The 22,979-nt window shown below is 46.6% G+C and overlaps 2 protein-coding genes across 3 annotated transcripts in view; both read left to right on the top strand.

Moving 5' to 3' along the window:
• LOC134392422 (probable hydrolase PNKD) overlaps positions 1-16,774 on the top strand; it is a 39,962-nt gene extending 23,188 nt beyond the window's left edge. The window contains exons 3-9 of the mRNA XM_063116748.1: positions 2,923-3,035; positions 8,564-8,622; positions 8,965-9,057; positions 9,399-9,562; positions 10,302-10,388; positions 10,802-10,917; positions 12,972-16,774. Coding sequence (XP_062972818.1) covers positions 2,923-3,035; positions 8,564-8,622; positions 8,965-9,057; positions 9,399-9,562; positions 10,302-10,388; positions 10,802-10,917; positions 12,972-13,148 — 809 coding nt within the window. The 3' untranslated portion in view covers positions 13,149-16,774. The remainder of the gene's footprint in view (positions 1-2,922; positions 3,036-8,563; positions 8,623-8,964; positions 9,058-9,398; positions 9,563-10,301; positions 10,389-10,801; positions 10,918-12,971) is intronic.
• Positions 16,775-21,706: 4,932 nt separating this feature from the next.
• The window catches only part of LOC134392419 (protein lifeguard 3-like), a 46,573-nt gene continuing 45,300 nt past the window's right edge, over positions 21,707-22,979 (top strand). Inside the window, exons 1-2 of one of the 2 annotated variants that reach the window (XM_063116735.1) lie at positions 21,707-21,830; positions 21,994-22,205. The gene's annotated coding sequence lies outside the window, so the exon portion shown is untranslated. The remainder of the gene's footprint in view (positions 21,831-21,993; positions 22,206-22,979) is intronic. The other variant, XM_063116736.1, reaches the window with a different exon arrangement.

The raw sequence follows: 22,979 nt of genomic DNA, 5'->3' as shown, positions 1-22,979 counted from the left end.
ACTTAGGCTTTTCTGTTTTCTTATTAAACATGTGCAGGATTCTAGAACACCCTGAGTCTGACTTTTTGCAAAAGACATAAATAAGTTTCAGCCTTTGCAAGTGAGATCTTTTTGATCAGCTGAAATTGCAGCAAGCTGAAGTCAGGCATGTGTGTGTATGTTTGTGTGTGTGGTTGATTGCATTTTTTTTAAAAAAAACAACCCACCAGCATTTTGTTTTAAACATATGAGTAATTTTTTTTATCTCGCTTGCACACTTGCGTAAATGAGCTTGTTTATTAACACTCCCCCACCCCATCCCAAAGCATCAAACATGCTTGCTGCTTTGAATTGTATTCTTGCTTGCTGTGTGTTTACTTTTGTGTGTGTTTGTGTTTTCATTTGTTTCCCGGGGATAGTGGCAGGGCGGGGGGAGATTCTTTATAAATTTAAGAGCACCATAGGTTGCAATCTTATGGCCTCTTGGAGGGCATCGCAGGGACCATACAATGGAAAGGATTTCTCTTTCCACCCGTGAACAGGGAGGTCTGTGGACAGACAGGAAGATCCACCCTGTCTCCTTGCTGCATTTCTGGGACCCTTTGCCACCATTGCTGCTTTGATTTCATTGCTCCAATGGTGGTAATGGTAAAAGGTGTATTCCAGGGGCAAATTGTGGGAGGCTGTGGATCTGCTAGATTCAGAGGCCTTCTGCTTCCCCAATACCCCCCTGAATAGGTGGAAAGTAAGCCAGCCCAGGAGCTGATGTACTATTTTCCATCCACCCCCCTCCTTCCACCTTCTATGCTCCCTGCACAAACTTGGCAGAGCTTTGGATTTAGCAGTTCCTCTGCCACAGATTCTCCCTTCCTTCCCCTTGTGGGATTGATCCATTCAGTATTTAGGGCCCTCCTTTGTTCTCTACTTACTTCCCCTTTTAAAAATACACACGAATACCCCCCAGACTCTTCACATCTCTCCCATACAGTGGTAGCAAGTAACAACCAGCATTAAATTTAGGCCTTGTTCTCATAGGGTCTGTAAATCTATAACAGGGCTGTACCATTTCAGACTGCCCTCTATGTAGAAAACTAGTAGGTCAAGGAAAAGTCTAGGTTAGAACCCTTCCCCCTAATATGCTAGTTTTCTGTGTGGAGAGAGGGGCTGAGTTTGGACGACACACTAATCAACAGTTGTTTCCCATTCTGTTCCTATTACCTCCCTGCCCCCCGCCCCCATTTTCGTCCAAACTCAGCCACAATCTTTGTATGGTGTTCAGTTCTGTGAGTGTTCACCTTTGTGTGGTACAGCCCAGACTAAGGTTTATCACCAGAGTGAGAACTAGGAGCTTTTCTGCACGAAGCTGTTAACCTGCTGTATCTACTTACGGTTTTGTCACAGAATTGAGATCCAAGCAGTGCATGAAGAGTGTTTCCGGCTTTTCTGTTACATAACCTCTAGGTGACACTGCAGTATAGCAGAATAGCACAAATATCAAGAGGAAATGGCATTTTCCTCCCCTTTCTTTGAATAATACGTCATTTTCCCAGTTGTAAAAATAACTCGTTGAAAGTGCTGTTTAAAAACAGAAGCGAAACTGGAGGGTCACAACATCATCTAAAGAAGTCTTAAGCAACCATGACTAGGGAATGACGAGCACACAATAAATGCTTTGTGTAGAAAAGCTCTAGGATTTTGGGATGGTGCAGGAATTTCAACCTAAGCTATACACTTAATGTATTTAAACACACACACACACACACATTCCCACACAGAGACACACACCCAAACCCTGTTGGATTGCCTTCTTAGAATACTGCCAAGGGTGGAGGATGCCTTTTAATTGTTAAAGACGAGAACTGCCAGAGCTCAGCTATATGTGGAATTTTGCCCTCTGCCTTGGAAGTATGACCTGCTCTTTGATTAAAGTATTGAAGCAGTGCTCCCCAACTGGGTGCCCTCCAGATGTGTTAGGTGACGACTCAGGTCATTTGGCTATGCCGCCAGGGGATGACTGGAGTTGTAGCCCAACACATCTGTAAGGCACTGGGGTGTGGAAGGCTGGTAAAAGGAAATGCTGCCATTGCTCAGTGGTGATGGGCAAGCACTCTGTACATGCTCAGAGGCATTTTTCTTTACGTTAACATCACTTTGTATCTGCTCCCTTTAAAAAGGGCCATGGGCACAGTTGGTGGAGTGATGCAAAATTACTTTAGTTGAAAGAGGAAGGGAAGAACTTCAATTACCACCAGGAGTTGCAAAAGATATTTTTCTACTTACACCAATGTTCCCACATTTTTGGTGACTGCTCTCTTTCTAGAGGGCAAAAATCTAAACTTTCTCTGGAGTCCTTCCCTTCCCTTCCGCCTTCCAGTAATTTACATTAAGGGGATTGGAAAATACAATTATTATAAGAGACAATGGACAGTAATATTTAATTATGAAATTATAATTGGTTAAAGAAGGCTATCTGCTTTACGTTATATCTCTGTAAAACTACTGGATGGAATATGTGATATACAGTGTAATATATCTAATTTTATTAAATAATTTATTAAAGACATAGCTGGCTTGAAGGCAGCTCTCTAAATATATTGCAATATTGTAATTTTATTTCTTTTTTAAAAAAAATGATTTCATTATTTCAAACTTCATAGCTATACATACCACAAAGTCATTACATAAAATACAAACATAAAATACGCCCAGAAATATAAATCTAATGTTATTTCTAATGTTTTCTAATGTTTTCTGTGACATCAGTTCATATAAACCATTTTTACCCTGACTTTTATTTTAATTTATTTTAATTCATTCAGCATGGCATAACAAAAATATCATTAAGACCCATCAATAATAATAATATAATTTCAGTTGCATCTTCTGGGGTTTGTTGTGCTGACATTCCTGCTTCCTTCTGTGCTCTGTGTTGGGTCATCTCAGGAGTGAAGATTCTGCCCATCCCTGTCCTCTCCAATAACTACAGCTACCTGGTTATTGACACTGGCTCAAACTGCGCTGCAGCTGTGGACCCCTCTGACCCTTTGGCAATACAGGTGAGAGAAACCGACTGTGTCATCTCCCGTTCCTTCTTCCCTTCTTTTATTCTGCAAGTATCCCTGGTAATGTAAATCACACCTATTTAAAAAATTGAAAAGGAAATGGCCTTTCCCACTAATGCAGTCAGCATATCCAAGTGGCCTTCCTCAACCTGGTGCCTTACAGATGTTTTGGACTTCGTTAGCCCCAGCCAGCATGGTCAGTGGTCAGGAATGCTGGGAGTTGTAGTCCAAAACATTTGGAGGGGACTAGCTTGAGAAAGTCTGATGCAAACCATAGCATTGAAGGAATTGAAGGTTTTGATCATCACCTGGTCCAGATACTTTGCACTCACAGAAGAATCCTCAGTAACCGAGTAAACTTATTAGACTAACTCATAGGACCGAGGAATAGTATACACAAGGGTTGGGCAGAAAGCAGATTGGGATATAATAATAATAATAATAATAATAATAATAATAATAATAATAATAATAATAATAATTTATTTATTTCTTACCCACCTCCATTCTGATCGAGGCGGGGAACAGCAGCAAATATAAAATACATAAAACTGTATTAAAACATAATATACATTGTTAAAGCATCCTAAAAACATTCTAAATACATCCTAAAATTCCACTGGATAGGCCTGCCAGAAGAGATCAGCCTTAATTGCTTTCTTAAATGCTAATAGACTGATAAGTTGACGTGTCTCCTCTGGCAGGCCATTCCACAGTCTGGGAGCAGCAGAAGAGAAGGTCCTCTGGGTAACGATGGTAGATCTCTGGTGGGGCATCTATACGACGCCTCTTTGCCTACTGATCCCCCCCAAACTCTGCAGCATCACTACTGCAAAGTGGCAGCAACAGGGTTACTTGGCAGAAGTGAGCACTGGCTATCCAGTCAGGAAATTCTCAGCACCGTTGTCAGACGGCAGTAACGGACATCAAATATTGAGGGACCAAAAACCCTTTTTGTTTTTGTTTTCTGGCAACTGTGCACAACATTGTAGCTGTGAAAGCCTGTAGCTGTGCATCTGCGCTGCTACAGTTCATTGAACTTCTGCACTATACATAAGAACTGCCCTTACTTTCATTCTCCAAACTTTAATATTGCCGTGGCAGCCATTACTAAACACTCACCTGGGGCTTGTTGAGCCCACTCCCTGCCCTGTATTCCCGCATCTACCCTTCACTGGGATCCGCCCCTAACTACACCCACTCTCTTAATCCAAACTGAAGCCACCAATGATAGATGCACAAACAGCCATCGAGACATTGGAGCAACGTAAAAGATCACAGTAAAATGACACATTGGAAAAGTGCAGCTTCACAGGGAATATCACGTTGTGGCTGCGTCATAGAAACAACGGGGCGCAGCTGCACAGCCATGATGAAGTATATAGAGCGTATAGACAAGCCCTGGGTGAATTGAAATAGATCTCTGACTCCCGACTGTTTAACAATAGCAACAACAAGATGACACTCCCCGCTTCTGCCCTAAATTACGCTGTTAGAATGAAGTAAGCTGAGGTAAGGGAGTTGGTAATTAGGAATTATTTTGGTGCGGTAGAACTGTGATCTCCGTTCAGTTCTAGTACTCAGAACGAATTCCTGGGCTCAGAATTCTTTAATTCTAAATGTATTTCTTTTGTATCAGGCTCTGGTTGGTGGGTCACAAGGTTCTAGCAGAAAGACGAAGTTAGACCCTAAGCCTGAAAGTCTGCCCACATCTGGTCTATGCCAGAGGCTGGAAACCTGTGGTCTTCCAGGTGTTCTTGGATTCCAAAGCCCATCTGCCTCAGCCAGCATGCCCAATGGAGTCCACAGGTTGTCCACTCCTGGCTTGTGTTCGTGGAGATGGTAATGGGAGAGCGGGAGCACGCAAAGGCATAAGAGTGCGTTGGATTTGGGTGCACTGCAGGGGAAAGGGCCAGGAGAGAAAAGTATCCCCCGTGCTACTAGTATTGCCCTAGAATCAGCCACGAGTCTGAGGGAAGGAGAAGAGTTTGGATTCCTTAACGCCCCAATATGGCCAGCATTTAGATCACAGATGTGCAAGCTTCTCTCGAGGAAGTGCTGCTAAGACACTGACTGAACATGGCACATGCAGTTCCTTTTCTAAATACACAGTCGGTTTGGTGCATTGAATTCTGTTTGCCTTTGTTCTAGCCTGCCATCCCCACCCAAGGACATATCTGCTTGATTTCCTTCAGCAGGATTGCTGCTTTCAGCGATCTCGCTCAGGAGATTTAAATCTGTGATTGGCTTCACCTCCTCCCTGCAAGCCTACTGTGTACTCTGGAGGCTTTTGACCCCTGCCTCCTTGCAGATGGACAGGAAAGCAATCTGCTAACTAGGAGCTGAGCACTGCCAAGGTCATCCCAAGGTTAGAGCAGCAGCCTCACGTGATGAGCACCATCCCTCCTGCTCGGGGCCTGTTTCTTTTTTTCTCTTCAAAGGCTCCCGTCCGGCTGGCTCTTCCTGTTAGGCTCAAGATGCAGCTGTGCGCTTCTTTCAGCTGCAGCCTGCAGGGGCGTGTGGGGTGGCCGGATGAGACAGCCAGGATGATTGACCCAAGGCAGAGAAAAGGTCAGGTATTCAGATTCAGAACTGGAAGAGGGTGGGCTGTAAACAGTTCCTACACCCCACCCACTCCCTTGGGCCAGGGCTTCCTTTCAGGTGGTTTGTCTAGGCCAGCCTCCTCCCAGTGGGATGGGGAGTGGACAGGGATGATGGGATTTATAATCCACATTTAACATCTGGAGGATACCCTGTTGGGAAAGGCTGGTCTAGTAGCACTGTGATGATTTACTACATCATCATCTTCATCATCATTATTATTATTATTATTATATTATTATGCCTTTTCCCCAGTACTGGGACACTAGGGCTATGCTGATTCCAATGAAATAGTGCTACAGCAGCAAGAGCTACAAATATGCCCATACCTGCAAGGAAATGCCACAAAAGCAAACCAGGAGACACCCTTGCTAAAAAGCAATGTTTGGCTGCAGTACTACTACTAGTAGTAATTTTATTGTTTAGCGCCAGAGGCCACCACAATATACATAAAAAGAAAAACAGTACAATACAATCACATGTTTATATATACTAAATATACATATCTAACAGAATTCCCTCCTAAGCCGTTTGGGATTTGGCACATATAGTCCTTTCTGCCAGTGCAAATTTAGTTACCTGGACAGTGATAAAAACATCAGTGCCAGAAAGAAGAACACATATCTGTTCTGACAGCCATCGTGGAATGATAACGAAAAATTTATGCCTAGGATGGTCGTAGAAAGAACATCTTAATAAGTACTGGGAAACATCCTAAACGTCTCCAGACCCTCAAATACGAAGTCTTGATTGCATGCTTTACAGCAGAGGTGGGGAAATTGTGGTCCTCCAGATGTTGGTGGTCTGCAAACCCACCCACCCCAGCCCTAGCCAGCATAGCCAGTGGTGAGGAATGATGGAAGTCCAACAACATCTGGACCAGTTGCCCATCCCTCAACTACAAGAGGTAACTACTACACAAGCTGACTACAAAGAGCTCTGTTGTCCATTCCAGTAACCTCTATATAGCTGGAGAGAGTGGCTATAGGATAGATGTTCTGGTATTACGTCACTTCATTGGAGAAGATAGTGCTGCCCCATGGCTAAAGGCTTGGCATGTATAGACTGACTTGAAAAGGTGGGCAAAGGAAGGGGGCAAGTCAAGAACACTGACACAGTGTTCTACCTTGAGACCAAGAGCATTTCTACACCAGGCTAAAATCCCACAATTTACCAGGGCTTCTGCTTCTGGATTCCTTTTGGGATTATGATCAGGTCCTTTCCATCTGGTTGTTTCTTCTTCTTCTTCTTCTTCTTCTTCTTCTTCTTCTTCTTCTTCTTCTTCTTCTTCTTCTTCTTCTTCTTCTTCTTCTCCTCCTCCTCCTCCTCCTCCTCCTCCTCCTCCTCCTCCTCCTCCTCCTCCTCCTCCTCCTCCTCCTCCTCCTTCCCCCCCACCCCCTTTGTCAGAAAGTTCTAGATGTTTCATTATAAAGTCATTAGATGGCACTGCACCATTATTTGCAAAAACCTGCCATATTGTCAGCACACCTCCACTTACATAGGGAGGAGGGAAAATGCCAGACTTTCATTGTCATGAGAAACAACACAATAGAGGTAATAAAGAGCAGGAGGTGCCCTGGAAGATAACAACGTCGTATACAGAACCTGCAAACTTCCGTAAGTGGCCAATCACAAGCATGCGATAAATGCCCCGTTTAGAAATGGCCAATGATGCAGTGAGTTATGCTCCTGGGAAAAATGTAGCAACCCCCAATTTAAATTAGAGTTATTGCCAATACTGCCAGAGTCCCATCAACAAGTGTTACCCTGTCCTCCCTCTCCGCTAAGCCCAGTTTCCCCTTATTCACAGCATTGGAGTAGATTCGGCTTCTGAGTCATGAAGGTTGGCTATGTTGCTCCCAATCCTTGTATGCAGGTGGTGGGGAATGAATAATAGAAGTCCAGGCAGTGGGAGATCCACTGTTGAGATTCACATAGGCAAGGGCAAATCTGTCAAGCTTGAGTTCACTCAAGTTCTCTCCCCCCCACCCCACTGTTAAGTTTGTTCTGCCTTCTTCGTTCCGCATAGCATTGTGACATCTTTTTTGTCCTGTAAAAATTTGTAGGTATTTTTGTGTACATTTTTAAAAAAAAACTCATGTAAGCACACTTAAAATATCTGCATGTTTTTCCCCCCGAGTAGTTTTTCCAGTGAATGCAGGTTTTTTTGTTTGTACACATTTTGAAATACGTGACTTTTTGTGCACTTTTTTTGGGAAAGGGACACATCTTTTGTGTGCATTTTTTGTTTTGTGAACGGCATCGCAAACTTCAGAAATGTACTGATTTCAATGGCAAACTGTTCTGTTTCATGTTTAGTTTCGGGAAGTGCGGATTTGGTAAGCTTGCATTGAAATGTGAACCGGACGAGTTTCTTGCCCATCTGTACATTTGCAAGTTTCTGCCCTTCAAACTTGCTTGTGATGCTACCTGCATTAGTCATTCCCAAAGCCAATCTTTCTTGCCTCTAGGATTCAGAGGTCATATCTGAAGGGCCCTCCGTGAGACTGATTTAGCCCCTGAAACAGGAAGCGCTTGCTTTATCTCTCTCCGTTGATCCAGGTGTGCTGTGATCCTGTTTGCTGAGTGCCAGCAGCCTTCCCCAACTTATTGCCTTCCAGGTGTTTTGGACTTCAATTTCCGTCAGCCCCAGCTCACACGGCCAATGGTCAGGAATTCTGGGAGTTCTAGTCCGAAACCGTCCGGAAGGCACTGAATTTGGGTATATGCTCTAAAGCCCATCACCCCCGCGTCTTTGGTGGGCAATCTGCACCTGCTCCTATATTGCTGGGGAGGAGAAACAGAAAGCAATCAACTTGGAGGATTCCTGTGTTTGGGGCTAGCGCTCTTAAGACTGATGCCATTGGGATGCTGCAGGGCAGTGGCCGCTCCTATAAACCTTTCTTTCTCTTGGTTTGCAGTCTGTCATTGAGCAAGAGGGAGTGACGCTGGAGGCCATCCTATGCACTCACAAGCATTGGTAAGTGGGGTGTGTTTGTCCCTCCTTCCCTTTCCCTTGGTGGGCTGCAGGCAAGAGAGTTAGAAGGCCCCCAAACGTGTATGTGCTGAGCAAACTCTTTGCAACCCTCTGTTAGCAAGAGGAGTTAGCAAAAGTTGGGGGCAGGGGGAGAAAATCACCATTGGGCTTCCCTGATCTTCGTCCCCCGTGACCCAGAATGACAACCGGGAGGGCATCATCCCATCCTGTCTTCTTTGGGGATGAACCACTGGCTCTGGGTGCCGAAGTCAGGAAGGCAAGGTGGGGATGGGTAAGAAAGATGAGCTGCCCCTGGCTTTGCAACTCACACACCTCCTCTCACAGGGATCACAGCGGGGGGAACGCAGCACTACTGCGGCGGCACAGCTCCTGCAGAGTCTATGGCAGCAGTCATGATGACATCCCTGAACTGACAAAGTGAGTGACCTTTCGTTTGGAGAAAATGTTCCCCTGCTGAGCCTGGAATTCCTCCCCCCCCCCCCCAATTAGCCGATAACTGTCCAGGAGACTGTACTAACGAGCCTGCAGTTCCTAGGGCGGCGGGGAAGCAAGTGAAGCACATAACAGTTGCCCGTCGTTCCTGAGTCTTTAAGGCAAGCCACTGGGTCATTTGCCCACAGGAAGTATTTGGCAGGTCAGGGACGCCCTCCACCCCCACCCCCACCCCCAGCTTCCTGAATGCTCTGCTAAGGCCTTCTAAGCTGCTTAAATGTTAGTCCTTCCACCCTTGTGACCGTAACCCCGATGTTGTGTTCTAGTCCCCTCTCGGACAAAGAGACTGTCACAGTTGGACGCTTGAACTTCAAGGCCCTCTTCACTCCTGGACACACGGTGGGGCACATGGTTTATGTACTGGATGGGAAACCTTTTGAAGGGCCAGCCTCTCTCTTCTCAGGAGATCTCCTCTTCCTCTCTGGCTGTGGTAAGTCAGCAGCTGAGGGGGTGGGAGTGGGAGAAAGAAAGCTGCTTTTTTCCAGGGGAAACTCCTGCTTCCCACCAGTGGGGGCTAAGATGTGAACCTGCCTCCTCTAAGCCACTTGGGAATGGTAGTTAATGCACGGGTCTTGTGCTCCCAGGGTTTAGTGCAACCTTCCGCCACTTGCAATGCACATGCACTCACACTCACATACAACTCCCCCATCCCTTCACACTCACCCCACTCACCCACCCCACTCACACTCACAGGGTTTGCTGTGTGTGTGTGTGGGGGGTTGCTGTGGGGAGGGAGGAGGCTGAAGCCTGAAGCCTGCCCTCCATCCCACCCACCCTGGCCCAATCTCTACTTTACCAATTGTCTCCTGGGAACTTTTAGGAAGGAAAAAAGGCTCTAGGAATGGGCACTGTGGCTTCTGTCATAGAAGCCCCATTCCTAGAGTCTCCTAGGAAGCAGGCAGGAGCCTTGGTCTACTGCTTCCTAGGAAGCTCTGTGATACTCTAGGAGCGAGACTTCTATGCCAGGAACCATGGAGCCTGTTCCTTTAGCATTTTTTTCCTTTTGGGTGGAGCAGTGCTGCTGCTGTTTCTCCAGCAGCGGTGAATAATGGGGGCCTGGGGGTTACCAGGCAGGGATTGGGGCTGCTTCTCACCCAAAGGCTGCACTTTTTGCACTCCTGCCTTATTCTCCCTTTCTTCTGAAATCAATCCTTGCTCCTATTGTCTAGGTCGGATATTTGAAGGGACGCCAGAAACAATGCTGGCCTCGCTAGACACGGCAGCTGACCTTGCTGAAGACACACTGCTTTGGCCAGGTGGGTACTGCAATGACCCTTCTCTCAGCTTTGAGCCTTTTTCTTTTCCACCCCTCAGTGTCAGGAGCTAGAACGGCACACTTCTAAGGTTATAATGGAGGAGGAGGATAGGGAGTGACTGTAAGTGAAGCAGCCAATAGAGAATACAGTGGGCTCATAGGAATATCTAGCAGAACTTCCCAGCCTTGGAAATCGCCTTATACTGAGTCAGAACTCTTGGTCCATCTAGCCCAGTGTTTTGTCACTGACTGGCAGGGCCCCCCCCACCCCTCCCCATGTTGGAATCCTAAGGCTGAGCATCAGCGTACGTGGCAGCTCCAGTGGGCTGACAGAGAGAGAGAGAGAGAGAACCTGAGGAGCATTAACCTTGACTTCAGTGCAGACCCTATTGATCATCCCTGTTCTTTTTCTAGGGCATGAATATGCTTTAGAGTGCCTAATGTTTGCAAGCCTTCTGGAGCCGAATAACCGTTTCCTGGAGCAGAAGTTACAGTGGGTGAATCAACAGAGGGTTGAGAAGAGAAGCACGGTGAGGCGGCTGTATGTGTTTCTTTGTGTGTGTTTCTCTGTGTGTGTCTGCGTTGTTTCTTTGAGATCAGCAGTTGCCAACTGATACTCAAAAGGAACTGGAAGAGGATGCAGGTAGTTGATGCAGCTTTAAATGTTTTTATGGATGAAAGCGTCAACTAGCTGTGTGTGTTTCCCTCTCTTGTGTGTCCAGTCTCTTCATTCCTCAGAGATTCCCCCTTTGTTTAGTCAGCCTTCCTCCACTGCAGGTGCCATGGCATTCACCCAAAGGCAGCTTCCTGGCTCTTTCTTGCATCTGGAAACACCTGTCTGGGGAGTTTCCTGCAGCCTGTACCTTTCCCCAGGCGTCAGTTTCTGGTTGGGGTTTCAAAGCGGTGCACGGCCCTTCCAGAAACTTTCCGAGTTGGTTGTCTGGTGCTGGGGAAGATGGACCTCCTGCTGTTAGGGCAAGGGGAGTGTGGCAGGTAGTATTGCCTAGCTGGGATCCGGTTGTCTGTGAGACCTTTGGTCTCATAGCACATGCTTGGATGTTGTGCCCTTGTCGTCTCTGTTGGTTGCAGTGTAGTTTCTCTTCCCTTCTATGACCTGTTGATAGCTTGTGTTACGAATACTGCCAGTGCTGTTTGGCATATAGGCCAGGGGGGCAGAGGACGAGGCCTTGCTGATTGCACTGCGATCTGCACATTGCCATCTGGCAGCAATCCAGAAGCAGGCCTTCTCTGTAGTGGCACCCGCCTTCTCTAATCCCCTCCCCTCTGGTATTTGGGAAGAACCAACTGTGGCCTGTTTGGAGTGATTTCTTTACTCAAGCCTTCCCTGAGTGTTTGTGCGGCCCAGTTAGTTTGTTTACTGTGTTTTTAGTTTTGGTTTTAAATATTTTAAACATTTTAACTGATGGCTCTGGTGTTTGCGATGTATTTGATTTTGTAAACCACTTAGAAATATTTTGCGATATGTTAAACAGTATATAAATTGATTAAATAAGTAACTTGGAAGCTGGCCGGGCATGCATGTCCCCTCCATCCAGACTTCTGTGTTGTCCCAGTGTTGCCTTCTCCCACTCCTGACTTAGTCTTTTCCTCTGTGTTGTTCCCTGTGCCCATAAGAGCTCCCTCTTCTCATCAACTTGTTCCTCTCTTTAAGAGAGCAATCCTACGGTCCAGAGGAGACTTTGCCATGTTTGGAGTCCCCCTCCTGCAGCCAGAAACACTCCTACGACCTTGGGCGTTTCAGTTCTCCTTCCCTGCCCCTTCTCAGCCACCATGGAAAGAACTGCACCAGCTGTTTGCCAAGGTCACAAATGTGGCCTCGGAGAGAAGGAAAAGGGGGGCATTCCGGTGGGTGGCGAGGCTTGAGGAGAGGCCAGGCTATGAGAAGCCCTTTGGCTTCTCCAGCCCTGGCACATCTTAAGGAAAAACTTTTAGAAGGATGGAGAGGCAAAGATCACCTCTTGTTGTTCCTCCTGCCCTGCCTGCAAGATTGGAGGCTTCCTTCTAAGGGGAGTTCAATCTGCTGAGTCACTTTTTGATGCATTTCTGCTGCAAAGCCTCACCTCTTTCCACAAGCCCTCACCTATGAAACCTCTCTGCAACCACTTCAATCTCCCCTGCTCCTTCTCCATCAGTTCATTCTGGGCTCCTGCCCCTATATTAATCCACCTGCACAGATGGCCTAGCACTAAGTTGAATTATGTTCTGTGCAGTAATAGTGGCAGGAGCTCCGTTTGGATCTGTGCAGAACATCACAGAGTGGAGGATGCTGTCGTGAAAAATAAGAGCTTTACGTTGTATGTACTGCCTTTGTGTCCTGCAGGAAGCCTCCCAAAGGGCCGAGATCAAGTGCATTCGGCATCAAATTCATAGGAGTCAGTGGGGCCAGATGAAAAGTTGGAAGGGGTCTGATTTGCTTTGTAACCAAAGTCCCATCCCTCCTGTTGTTCCCACCTACCCCCAGAGGAAAGCAGCTAGCTCTCTACAGTTACAAGAGTAGGGTACATGTCGCCCATGGCCCACGACTCACAATACGCCCTTGTCTCTGTTCCCTCTCCTCCTTCAGTGTCCTTCCACCATTGGCGAAGAGAAACAATACAATCCTTTCTTAAGGACCCATTGCCCAGTGGTGCAAGAAGCCATGGGCCTGCAACACCAAAAGGATGAGGACTGGGACATCTTCCGGGCCCGGGTGCTGAAGGAAGTGCGACTGCGGAAGGATGTCTACAAAGCGAACTTGTAATCAGGATGGTGCATTGCTGGAGCAGGGTGTACCCACGTGCAAGGGGCCGAGCAGGGCCTCTGGAAGGAGGAGTCTGGTCCCAAAGTGGGCTCTACCCTACTGAGGAGAGATCTACTGGGATGCTGGCCTTTCCCATGGCATGAAGTGAAGGGCGAAATTGAGGATCAAGCTCGTTGAGCCCTTCCCCTCCCTTTCAGAAAGTCCGGTGTAACAGGAAGAATGGGACCTGCAGCCTTTGAGTAAAGGTGTCGTCTCACGGAGGGTTTAGTGGATTTTTATAAAGTGCAACGTTTGTTGGTGTCTCATATGTGCCCTGTTGTTTTGTAGCCCACCTGCTATGGGGGGGAAGGGGGATGGAGCAGCATAGGGTGAAAAGTGGACAAAATGCTGAAATACGCATCATTATTTTCAAAAAGTGTACTTCTGCTTTATGCGTGCCTGCCTATTCCTAGCTTGGGGGGAATCTCCCAGGCCTTGTGACAGAAGCACAATTCCAACACTTTCTTGAATTGTCCAGGCGACTGGTGCATACATCTCAAAACAAAGGTTCTGTTTGGTCTTCCAACTGCTGCCTAGCAAATGCCTTCCTACTTCCTGGTACCTCCTCTTGGGCAGCTGAGCATTTTTCAAGACTGCCTACATCTGGAGAGAGAGAGAGTGAGGGAGAGAGAGAGGTCCTGTTGTTTTACATATTCAGCATTGCTCCTTCTCTTCTCACTCCTGTTAACATTACTTTTTCAAAACTCTGCAATGGAGCAGATTGGCGTATTCCTAGGAAGTAGGCCAAGCCAGGATTTGTGGTCCATGATCCCGAAAGACAGATTTTCAGGCTTGCGGATCATCTGGCACTTTTCCAACTGCCCAGAGAAGCGTACGCTCTTGTAGGAATGTGTAACGTCCGGGTCAAAAATAGCTCTCCTTCCCACAGGAGTAGGAGAATGGAGCCAGGGAGGCATGCTTCCTCCTCCCTCTGAAAATACGTTGCCCGCCCGTTCCCAAGGGGTGGCCCTTAGCATGGACACACGGCTTCCTTCCAGGAGAGACTGTAAATCAACATTGCGGGGGGCGTTTTAATTGAAGTTTGGCCCTCAGCAGTGTGCCCATATGGTTGGCATTTGTATGCATAATGTAATGTATGTAAGTTTGGCTCCTATTACCCTAGTGTCTGTCAATAAGCAGAGGCTGGGGAAAAAACCCTTTTTACTCATCTGAGATTTTAAAAAATGCAATAGGAAATAGCACTATACAGTTCATTTTTTATTCTGTATTTTTGCTTTTCTTTGGCTTGTGTGTTTTTGGGGTACACTTCACATTTCAGTGTATGTAGTATCTTGGATACTACAAATGTTTGACTGGTGGTTGTGGTTGTTTTGGAAGACTTGTAATACTTGTAAAGAAAGAAATGTTGTTGTGAAATTAGAATAGGGCTACTGTTTCGATTTGCACCTTCAGTTTTGTCAAATGTGGCAGCTTTGTAGCATAAGCAAAACAAAACTGAGAACGAAGGCTTGTGATGGGTGCCTTTACTTTGTTTAACCTCAAGTAGGCGAGAAATGGCTTTCTTTTTTAGAGAGCCTCTAAGAGGTTAGCTGTCACTTTCAACACAACCCTCTTGTGCTGTGAAATGGGCCTACACACAGGCTTTGCTTTACAGGAGGCAAGATGAAGTAGGAGGAGCTGAATATCGGGCCATGGAACCCGTGGCGTTGAGGCTGCAATCGTGCACACACTTACAAGGGATTAAACCCCACTGAACACAGTGGGACTTGCTTTTGAGCAAACTTGCATGGGATTGCACTGTTAAAACACCAAAGCCGAACGTTGGTAGGAGATGCACTTGTCTGCAGGAGGTCAGGCATAGCAACAGGTCCTGGAAAAGTGGCAGCTCCAGTGTCTCAGTGGAATGTGGAATGAAAATCAGATTTGTAGGCCTCACTCAAGACCTGCCCAGTTGCCCCTAGTGGATTGTCCCTTCTAGCAGAGGGACTGAGCAAACAAGAAGCACAGGGTAGCTCTGCTTCCCACTTCTGCCTGGATAGGGCAGGGATGGGGAACCTTTTTCCATAGAGGACCAGATTTCCACCCGAGGAACATCCTGGGGGCTGCAAGCCAGATGTGGGCATGGCCAGAGCCCCAAATAGGCATGGCTACCTCAACCGCACCAGCCATCCACACCTCATTCATTCATTCTTTCCCAGCCCATGGATCACCTGAGGAGGTGGTGGTGGGGATTTCTTGGCTCCCTTTCTTGTTGCTGAGAAGGGATAAGCTCTATGGCCAGCTGCGCATCAGAGATAAGAGCTTTCCCCTACTCTGTGGAGAGGGGACCGGGCCTGTGGCAGAAGCTAGTGGGCCAGAGGTGGAACTCCTACAGGCTGGAGGTTCCACATGGCTGCAGTAGGGACTCCTGACCCTGGTTAGGGTGTTGTCGTTTGAGGGGCAAGGTGTGCAGCCCAGACATATGCATGTTGACTCAGATGTAAGACCCACTGAGTTCAATGGAGCCTCTTCCCAAGTTAGTGTGCATAGGACTGCAGCCTTAATTTGCTCTTAGAATGTTACTTGGAAGAAGATGCTAATGAGCATCACGAAGGTCATTTTTATTAGAAGAAGGGTCATAGACACCTCTGGATTAGGGGTGTGTATGTGTGTTTTCCTCCCTGCTTTTACAAGTGTGGGTCCATAAACTATTTTGCACCATCCTTTTGCATGTGAGGAAGCCTGTAAGTGGCTTTGTTTGCATGGCTTTATCTATTCTCTTAGTGATGGTCACGATCAAAGTTGTTTCCCCCCTTCTCAGGTCTACCCAAAGCCTCTGCTGCCTTGGCCACAGCATGGAACCCTATTTAAGGGATTGTTAATACTTTCATACCAACTTTTCTGAAAGTTTCCAGAGATATGTAGTGGGTACGGAGCAAACATGGCTTATACGAGGGGGTTGTGGGGAGGCTGTAGCTTTCTTTTAAATTGCTCCTTTTTTTTTAAAAGAGCCGCTAGGACAGGGCAGAAAGTGTTTGGGACTTCACTTTCCAGAAGCCCCTGCCAGCATGGCCAATGGTAAGGAATGCTGGTAGCTGGAAGTCTAAAATATCTGGAGATCTGCTTTCTGCCCAGCCCTGCTCTAGGCCACATTGTCCAGTGGACAGAGCTCAGAAGCAACATGACCGCAAAAGGCTTCTAAGTACTTTTTCATACAACTTTTTCATACAACTTTGGACAAGTTCATGGACTTCTTGTGAATATCTCTTTTAACTCCCAATAAAAATGCCTGCATCTGCTCCCTCAGTTATAGACCTGGAGAGCTTTAGGTGGCTGGGGCTGATGGGAGTTGCAGTCCCAAAACATCGGGATGGCACCAGGTTGTCTACCCCTGAGATAGGCAGGCTAGGATGCATTATTCTTTATCTGGGTTCTCTTGTTCTTGGAATCAGTTCACTGTGAACCACTTCAGACACTTGAGCCAGGTGGGGTGTGTCTGTGTTTAGTTAATGTACTTGAAGACAATGTGATCCAATATCCAGCTTATGGCTGAAGGCCCAAAGCTTTTGTAGCATACACTGCAGATTTCGTTTGGATTTTAAAACTCCCAATAAATTGATTGTGGGTGTTTTCTTGAGTTTTATAAATGGTTTGCTTGGTTTCTGGAACGAAATATTTTAAAGATAGTTTTAAAAACGTTGCTGTGGAGAGGATCGGATACCCCCAATGCTGTAGGAAGTGGCAGTGAGCCTGCCAATGCCCACTACTTCAGCTTTGCCCAACCAGCTGTCCTCCAGATGTATCAGGCTGCGGCTTCCATGATTCCCAGCCAGCATGGACATTGGCTGGGGATGATGGGAGTTGCAGTCTGACAGATCTGGGGGGGGTACCAGGTTGGAGAAGGTGGCTCTGCAGTCTCTTTACTATCAAAAGGCCCATCCACACCTCCTAAAAACACACACCACACATGTCAGCCTCTTCCCCCCCCCTTTAATTGCACAACCCTCCAAAACAATGGTCTATCTATCCAATTTTACCACGAAGAGATTCCTTCCTCGCTCCCACCCTCCCTTTTAAAATGTTCAGGAGAGAGGTGTGCTGCAGAAGTGGGAACAGCCTTTCAATATATTTTAAAATCCAAGAAAAAATGGTGTAGGCATTGCAGCAGATAAGAGGGGATAGCTTTGTTAAAAAAAAATTGAGTACTCACATATTTGAATAGTACAGCAGGGAATACTCAGCTGATAAAGATTAAAATAAAAACAAAAGAGTGCACTAAAAGGCGGAGAAGTGGGGAAAGGAGGAGGAGTTGTGTTACATAGATGCTTATGAAACCATTGCACACCAACCCACACAGCTTTTTGAATGGCAATGCTACCACTACACCAAACAAATCCATTTTGCTTTTTTCCCCAACTGCAGAAGTGCTGGGCTCAGGAAAGGTTTATGTATCTCTCACAACAGCTGAGTGGGAACTGCATTAATCTGAGGAAAGACACTTCACTTCTTTATAACAGTAGGGTGACCATATGGAAAGGAGGACAGGGCTCCTGTATCTTTAAGAGTTGCATAGAAAGGGCAATTTCAGCAGGTGTCATTTGTATGCATGCAGCACCTGGTGAAATTCCCTCTTCATTCCAGCAGTTAAAACAGATGTTTCACCTGCTGAATTTCCCTCCAGCCATTCAAGTGCACAAGAGCCTTGTTAAAATAAAAGGGGCTCCCAATAAAGGTAGATCACTACAAATTTCCATTTACTTAGCCAGACCTTCCATTGGAAAGAAGGTGAGAGCTTGCATCCAGCTACATACCCAATAACCCCTTCTGGCAACATCAGAAATGCAAGGATTCTTGAGAAGGCTCCTGTGCCTTCAGCAGTTGCACGGAAAGGAGAATTTTGTCAGGTGAAGCTTTTCCACTCACTTAAGTATGAAGGGGAAAGTTACCCCTGGTGGAATCCTGGCTTCTCAGCAACTCCTTTTGCAGTCTGATCCTGGCAATCTAGGGAGTCCAGGGCCAACATTTAGGTTCTTCCACCACGTTTGCAGTGGGTTCCTCTTCTCTCCATTGCATTTCCCAGGGAACCAGCCAACTTCTAGGCCGGGTTCAGATGACACGCTAATCAATGGTTTCCCATTTTGTTTCTATCCCCCCACCCCCTTGATTAGTGTGTCGTCCAAACCCAGCCCTATACTCCTGTAGAAGGGATTAAGGCGCTCTGCTTGAACTTGAAATAGTTAACAAAAATCCTCCTTAAAGACATTAATGGAGAGAGGCTGCCACCCTGTGGATGCTATGCGCCTCTGCAGCCTTGGAAATTAATCAGATGGAATGAGTCAGCATAGTTAGGGGAAACAGTGAAAGAGACTAGAGGAAGGGCTGAGGTATAGCTTTTCCTGCTCGAAAATGTTAAAGTAGTGTCTAGGATTCACCTTTAATCCCTCCTACTCTGGGTATTTTAAAATCTCAAGCAGGCAGTGGGCTGAGACTACTATTTTGCACAGGAGGTGTGCATCAAGGAAGAGGGATGGAGCGAATAGTCAGAGAAAACTTTCTTCTTTTTGCAGCTGGCTGCAAGAAGCAGCCTTAAAAGAACTGCAAGGGTGTTTCGTTGCTTTGTGGTGGACTGATGATTTATTGATACTAGAATGGTTTTAATTCCGCCCACTCTACTTTTGTGTTTGTAAAGGAAACGACATTCTAAAAACAGAACAGATCTCTGGTATTCTTCCTCTCCCCACCCCCAAGTAAAATTCTCCAGTAACATTTCCTACTATTTGCAGAAATATATAAATCTTACTCATAATTCATTCAGGGCCAAACTGTATATGACATGGGGAATATGTGGATAGGATCTACTGTAGGGTTTTTTAAAGATCAAAGCAGCAGGACAGCCACAGACACCACACCGGGCCCATTGTGTTTAGGATGCCCTTATGTTTTGCCCTGCAGAATTAACAGCAGTTGGGGGTGGGGCGGGATTGGAGAAATGGCATGTCAATAAACGATGAACCCTCCTCTTCTGCAGCATTATGGCCACACTCTGACTCAAGTCCCTCCACAGCTGATTTTAGCTTTAAGAAAATCTGCCAGAGAGATACTGTTCATGGATCTTATTTATGTATTTATTTCCCATCATTCTGGGACCAGGTAAGGCATGAAACAAAAAGGTCAAAACATAAAAACCATTGTCAAAAATATAGTGAAACATTAAAAACAAAATGAAGGGCTTCTCTACACAAGGCATTTATCGGGTGTTTTGTCATTCCCAACTCAGTTGTTTACAGGTTCTTCAGACAATGTTGTGATCGCTTCCATGTCTAACCAGCACGTTCAGTGAGTTTTTAGAGTAGGGGAAATGTGGTATTATGAAAGTGAAAGAAAATGTGATTTCCTCTTGTGTATTTGTGCTATTTCGCTATACCACAGTGCCACCTAGAGGTGGAAAAGCAGGAAATTAAATGCTCCTTGTGTAGTGTTCGGATCTCAGTTCTGTGATGAAACTGAAATTAGATATAGTGGCTTAAGAGCCTTGTGTAGAAAAGCTATAAAGCTAGATCTTCTGCATAGTTTGGCTATTACTGTCATGTTCTTGAAAGTTCTGGTTTGACTCAATAGTTCACTCTTGCAATACCTTTCCCTGTAATTGTCAGAGACACTATTTAGGAAAGTTCTATGAAAAATTAACACTCCAATGGACACAAATCTGACATCGGAAATAGCTATATTCATAAATGAGTGGCACAACACTTCAGCCTTCTAGGACATTCTGTCGCTGACCTTTATGAATATAAGAGGAGCCATGCTGGGTCAGATCAAGAGTCCATCTAGTCAAGCATTCTGTTCACATATTGGTCAACCAACTGTTGACCAGGAACCCACAAGCAGGACATGAGTGCAATAGCACCTTCCCACCCCTGTTCCCCAGCAACTGTGTATATAGGCTAAGTACAGTGCAAAACTTCAAAGGGAGATTAGAACAAGAGACTGCTGAGTCAGTCTGTATCGACAGGCTTAATTCTATGGCCAGTGACTTGAATTGGGACGAAGGACTACATGTGTTAATTGGCTTATCCAGCAAAAGGATGTTTGTGTTATCGGCAACGACTGTATTGTGAGTTACCTGTTAATAATGTGATTGCCACTTTCTGCATTTAATTTCCTTCACTGCCCTCACTGTTTACAAATCTTCCTGCCACCTCCACTTGTACTGTATATAAAACTCTCCATAATCATAGAATAGCAGAGTTGGAAGGGGCCTACAAGGCCATCGAGTCCAACCCCCTGCTCAATGCAGGAATCCACCCTAAAGCATCCCTGACAGATGGTTGTCCAGCTGCCTCTTGAAGGCCTCTAGTGTGGGAGAGCCCACAACCTCCCTAGGTGACTGAGAGCCAGTGTGGTGTAGTGGCTAAAGTGTTGGCCTGGGAGGCAGGAGATCTGGGTTCTAGTCCCCACTCAGCCATGGAAACCCACTGGGTGACTTTGGGCCAGTCAGACTCTCAGACCAACCTACCTCACAGGGTTGTTGTTGTGAGGATAAAATGGAGAGGAGGAGGATTATGTACGCCGCCTTGGGTTCCTTGGAGGAAAAAAGGCAGGATATAAATGCAATAATTAAATGAATAATGCTCCATGGCTCTGATAAAGGAGGTTATTGTTCATAAAAGCTTATGCCCAAATAAATTTGTTAGTCTTTTAAGAGGTCACAGTACTCTTAGTTAGATTAGATTAATAATTCCTGGAGATGCTTGTCATGTAAGGCATCAATAATTTTCTCTGCAAAAGGTATTTAAAGTCTTTTAGAGGAGGAGCATAAAGGGATAAAACAGAATGGTAAATAAATGGCACCACAAGATGCAACCCCATCTACACTTAACTGGGAAGAAGCCCCATTGAAATGTATGGACCTTACTACTGAGTAGACATCATAGGCCCTGTTCAGAGGACACACTAAGCTAAACATGGTTTAGCGTGTTGTGTGAACCATGCCTAACCATAGTGACTACATAACCATGGTTTAAACATGCTCACTAACCATTTGCTGCAAAGGGGTTAGTGGCCTAACCATGGGTTAGCGTGTCATCTGAAAAGGCCCCGGATTACACTGCACAAGGGGTCCAACATTCAGATCCACAGAAGATCTGAACGGGAATCAGGATCCTGAAATCGGCAGAAACAAACTTGGACTACTGGCATGGTGGGTAAAAAGAGAAATTGGGGTAACCGCCCTTAAAACCCTAATGCAAAATGTGATTTGTGTAAGAACCCTTAAAACGTGGGGTCTCTCCCCTCCCACCCCCTTATCAAAATCTGACCACAGGCTCGGGGCCAAAGCAATACAGAAGAGACCCAGAGGACGGGAATTGCAGTTCCTCCGCCTCCTCAAAGGTAAAGTCGACGCAAGTTTCTGCCAGTAGTACTCGTCGCGATGCCGCCTCGTGGGGGCGCCCTCTGCTCATCGTTCGCGCTGGTTCCTCCTCCTCCTCCGACGCGCAATACCTTGGGGCCAGAAGGGGGGAGTCTCCCGGGTGCCTCGTCCCCTCCTTCCTCCGGGCGCCCCGCCCTCACCCCCCCCCCCCCCCACGGGCTGAGACAAGAGAACTGTTGTTAACTTGGCAGTCGGAGTCGCGGCGGCCCAGCGGAGCGGCGAAGTTTATCATTCCAGGAACTCGCTAAGCGAGGGAAATAGCCAGCAGCGAGGTAAGGTTCGGGAAAGCTTGGCTCAGACACGGCGCAGCCAGAAGCGTCGCAGGGGTTCCCTACTCCAAGGGTGGGGACGTGGATCCTCGAAGATGTGATCTTCCTCTTTCTCTCTCTCTCTCTCTCCTGGCTGAATTTCTCGCTCTCTCCGGTGGGTTCGTAGCAGACAGAAACCGCCCCACGCTCTGATGTTCTAAGTTGAGGTTTTAATTCGGACTGAACTCCTTTCCGGGTTTCTGGGCTGCCTCGGTTTTGATCCTGACGCCACGGCAACAAGTCCCACTGGATCCCCGAAACAAACCGAGCGCTCGGCGACTCGCCTCCAAAGACCTGTGCCGGCACCGCCCGGGTTGGCCTCCACAACTATTTTGCCTGGTTGGTGACCTCCACTGAATTTCTACAAGACGGGTCCTGGGGTTTATGCTTGCTTTGCTTGCCTGCCAGCGGGCCCCGCTCCTATCTCCAGTGTAGGGAAGTTGTCTGTGGGTAGTTCCTTGTGCTGAGAAAAAGGGGCGCTCTGTGTAGGCTCAGGGGCACTCCGGTTACTTCTCACAGTCCAGGACTTTAACAACATACTGAAAAGTTCTGCGCCTGAGCACCGGCAGAAAATTAAGCCTAGGTGGCTTCCTCAGAAGAATGGCAGCTTGAATTTCATATTGGTGATCCCCTCCTCCCCAATTGGCCTGGGTAAAAGATCTACAGGTGTTAATACGGGTTGATAGATTGGTGCGGCTTGCCGGCTGCTGCCAGCCTGAATTGAGGCACAGGAGGGAGATGCATGTTAACTAGCTACATAACTTTCCAGGATCTCCTTCCTGCCTATTTTGTTCCCCATGGCTTGTTTGGAATGGGTGCGGTGATTAGACTTATCGCCTGACTCCACATGTGCCCTGTCTGTGTACAGTAAGTGGCGCAGCGTTGGCTGTTCTCTGACTTCCCCCACCCATACAGGCTGGAAAGGGCCTTCTCCATTAATGGCACCCCCCATGATGGAATGCAGTTCCCCAGGGGGCTCACCTGATCTTATTTTGGCTCCAGCTGGAGACCTTCCCCCCCTTTTTAAACAAATTAGTTTTCTTAGGCCTTTTAATTTAATTTGATCCGTTTTATCTTGCCTGACTATGTTTGCTTGCTCGGGATGATGCTTCT

This window comes from Elgaria multicarinata, chromosome 2 (genome assembly GCF_023053635.1).
Source record: "Elgaria multicarinata webbii isolate HBS135686 ecotype San Diego chromosome 2, rElgMul1.1.pri, whole genome shotgun sequence".
Lineage (NCBI taxonomy): Eukaryota > Metazoa > Chordata > Lepidosauria > Squamata > Anguidae > Elgaria > Elgaria multicarinata.
The sequence above is the reverse complement of the archived record's forward strand: the minus strand, read 5'-3'. Positions and strand labels throughout refer to the sequence as shown.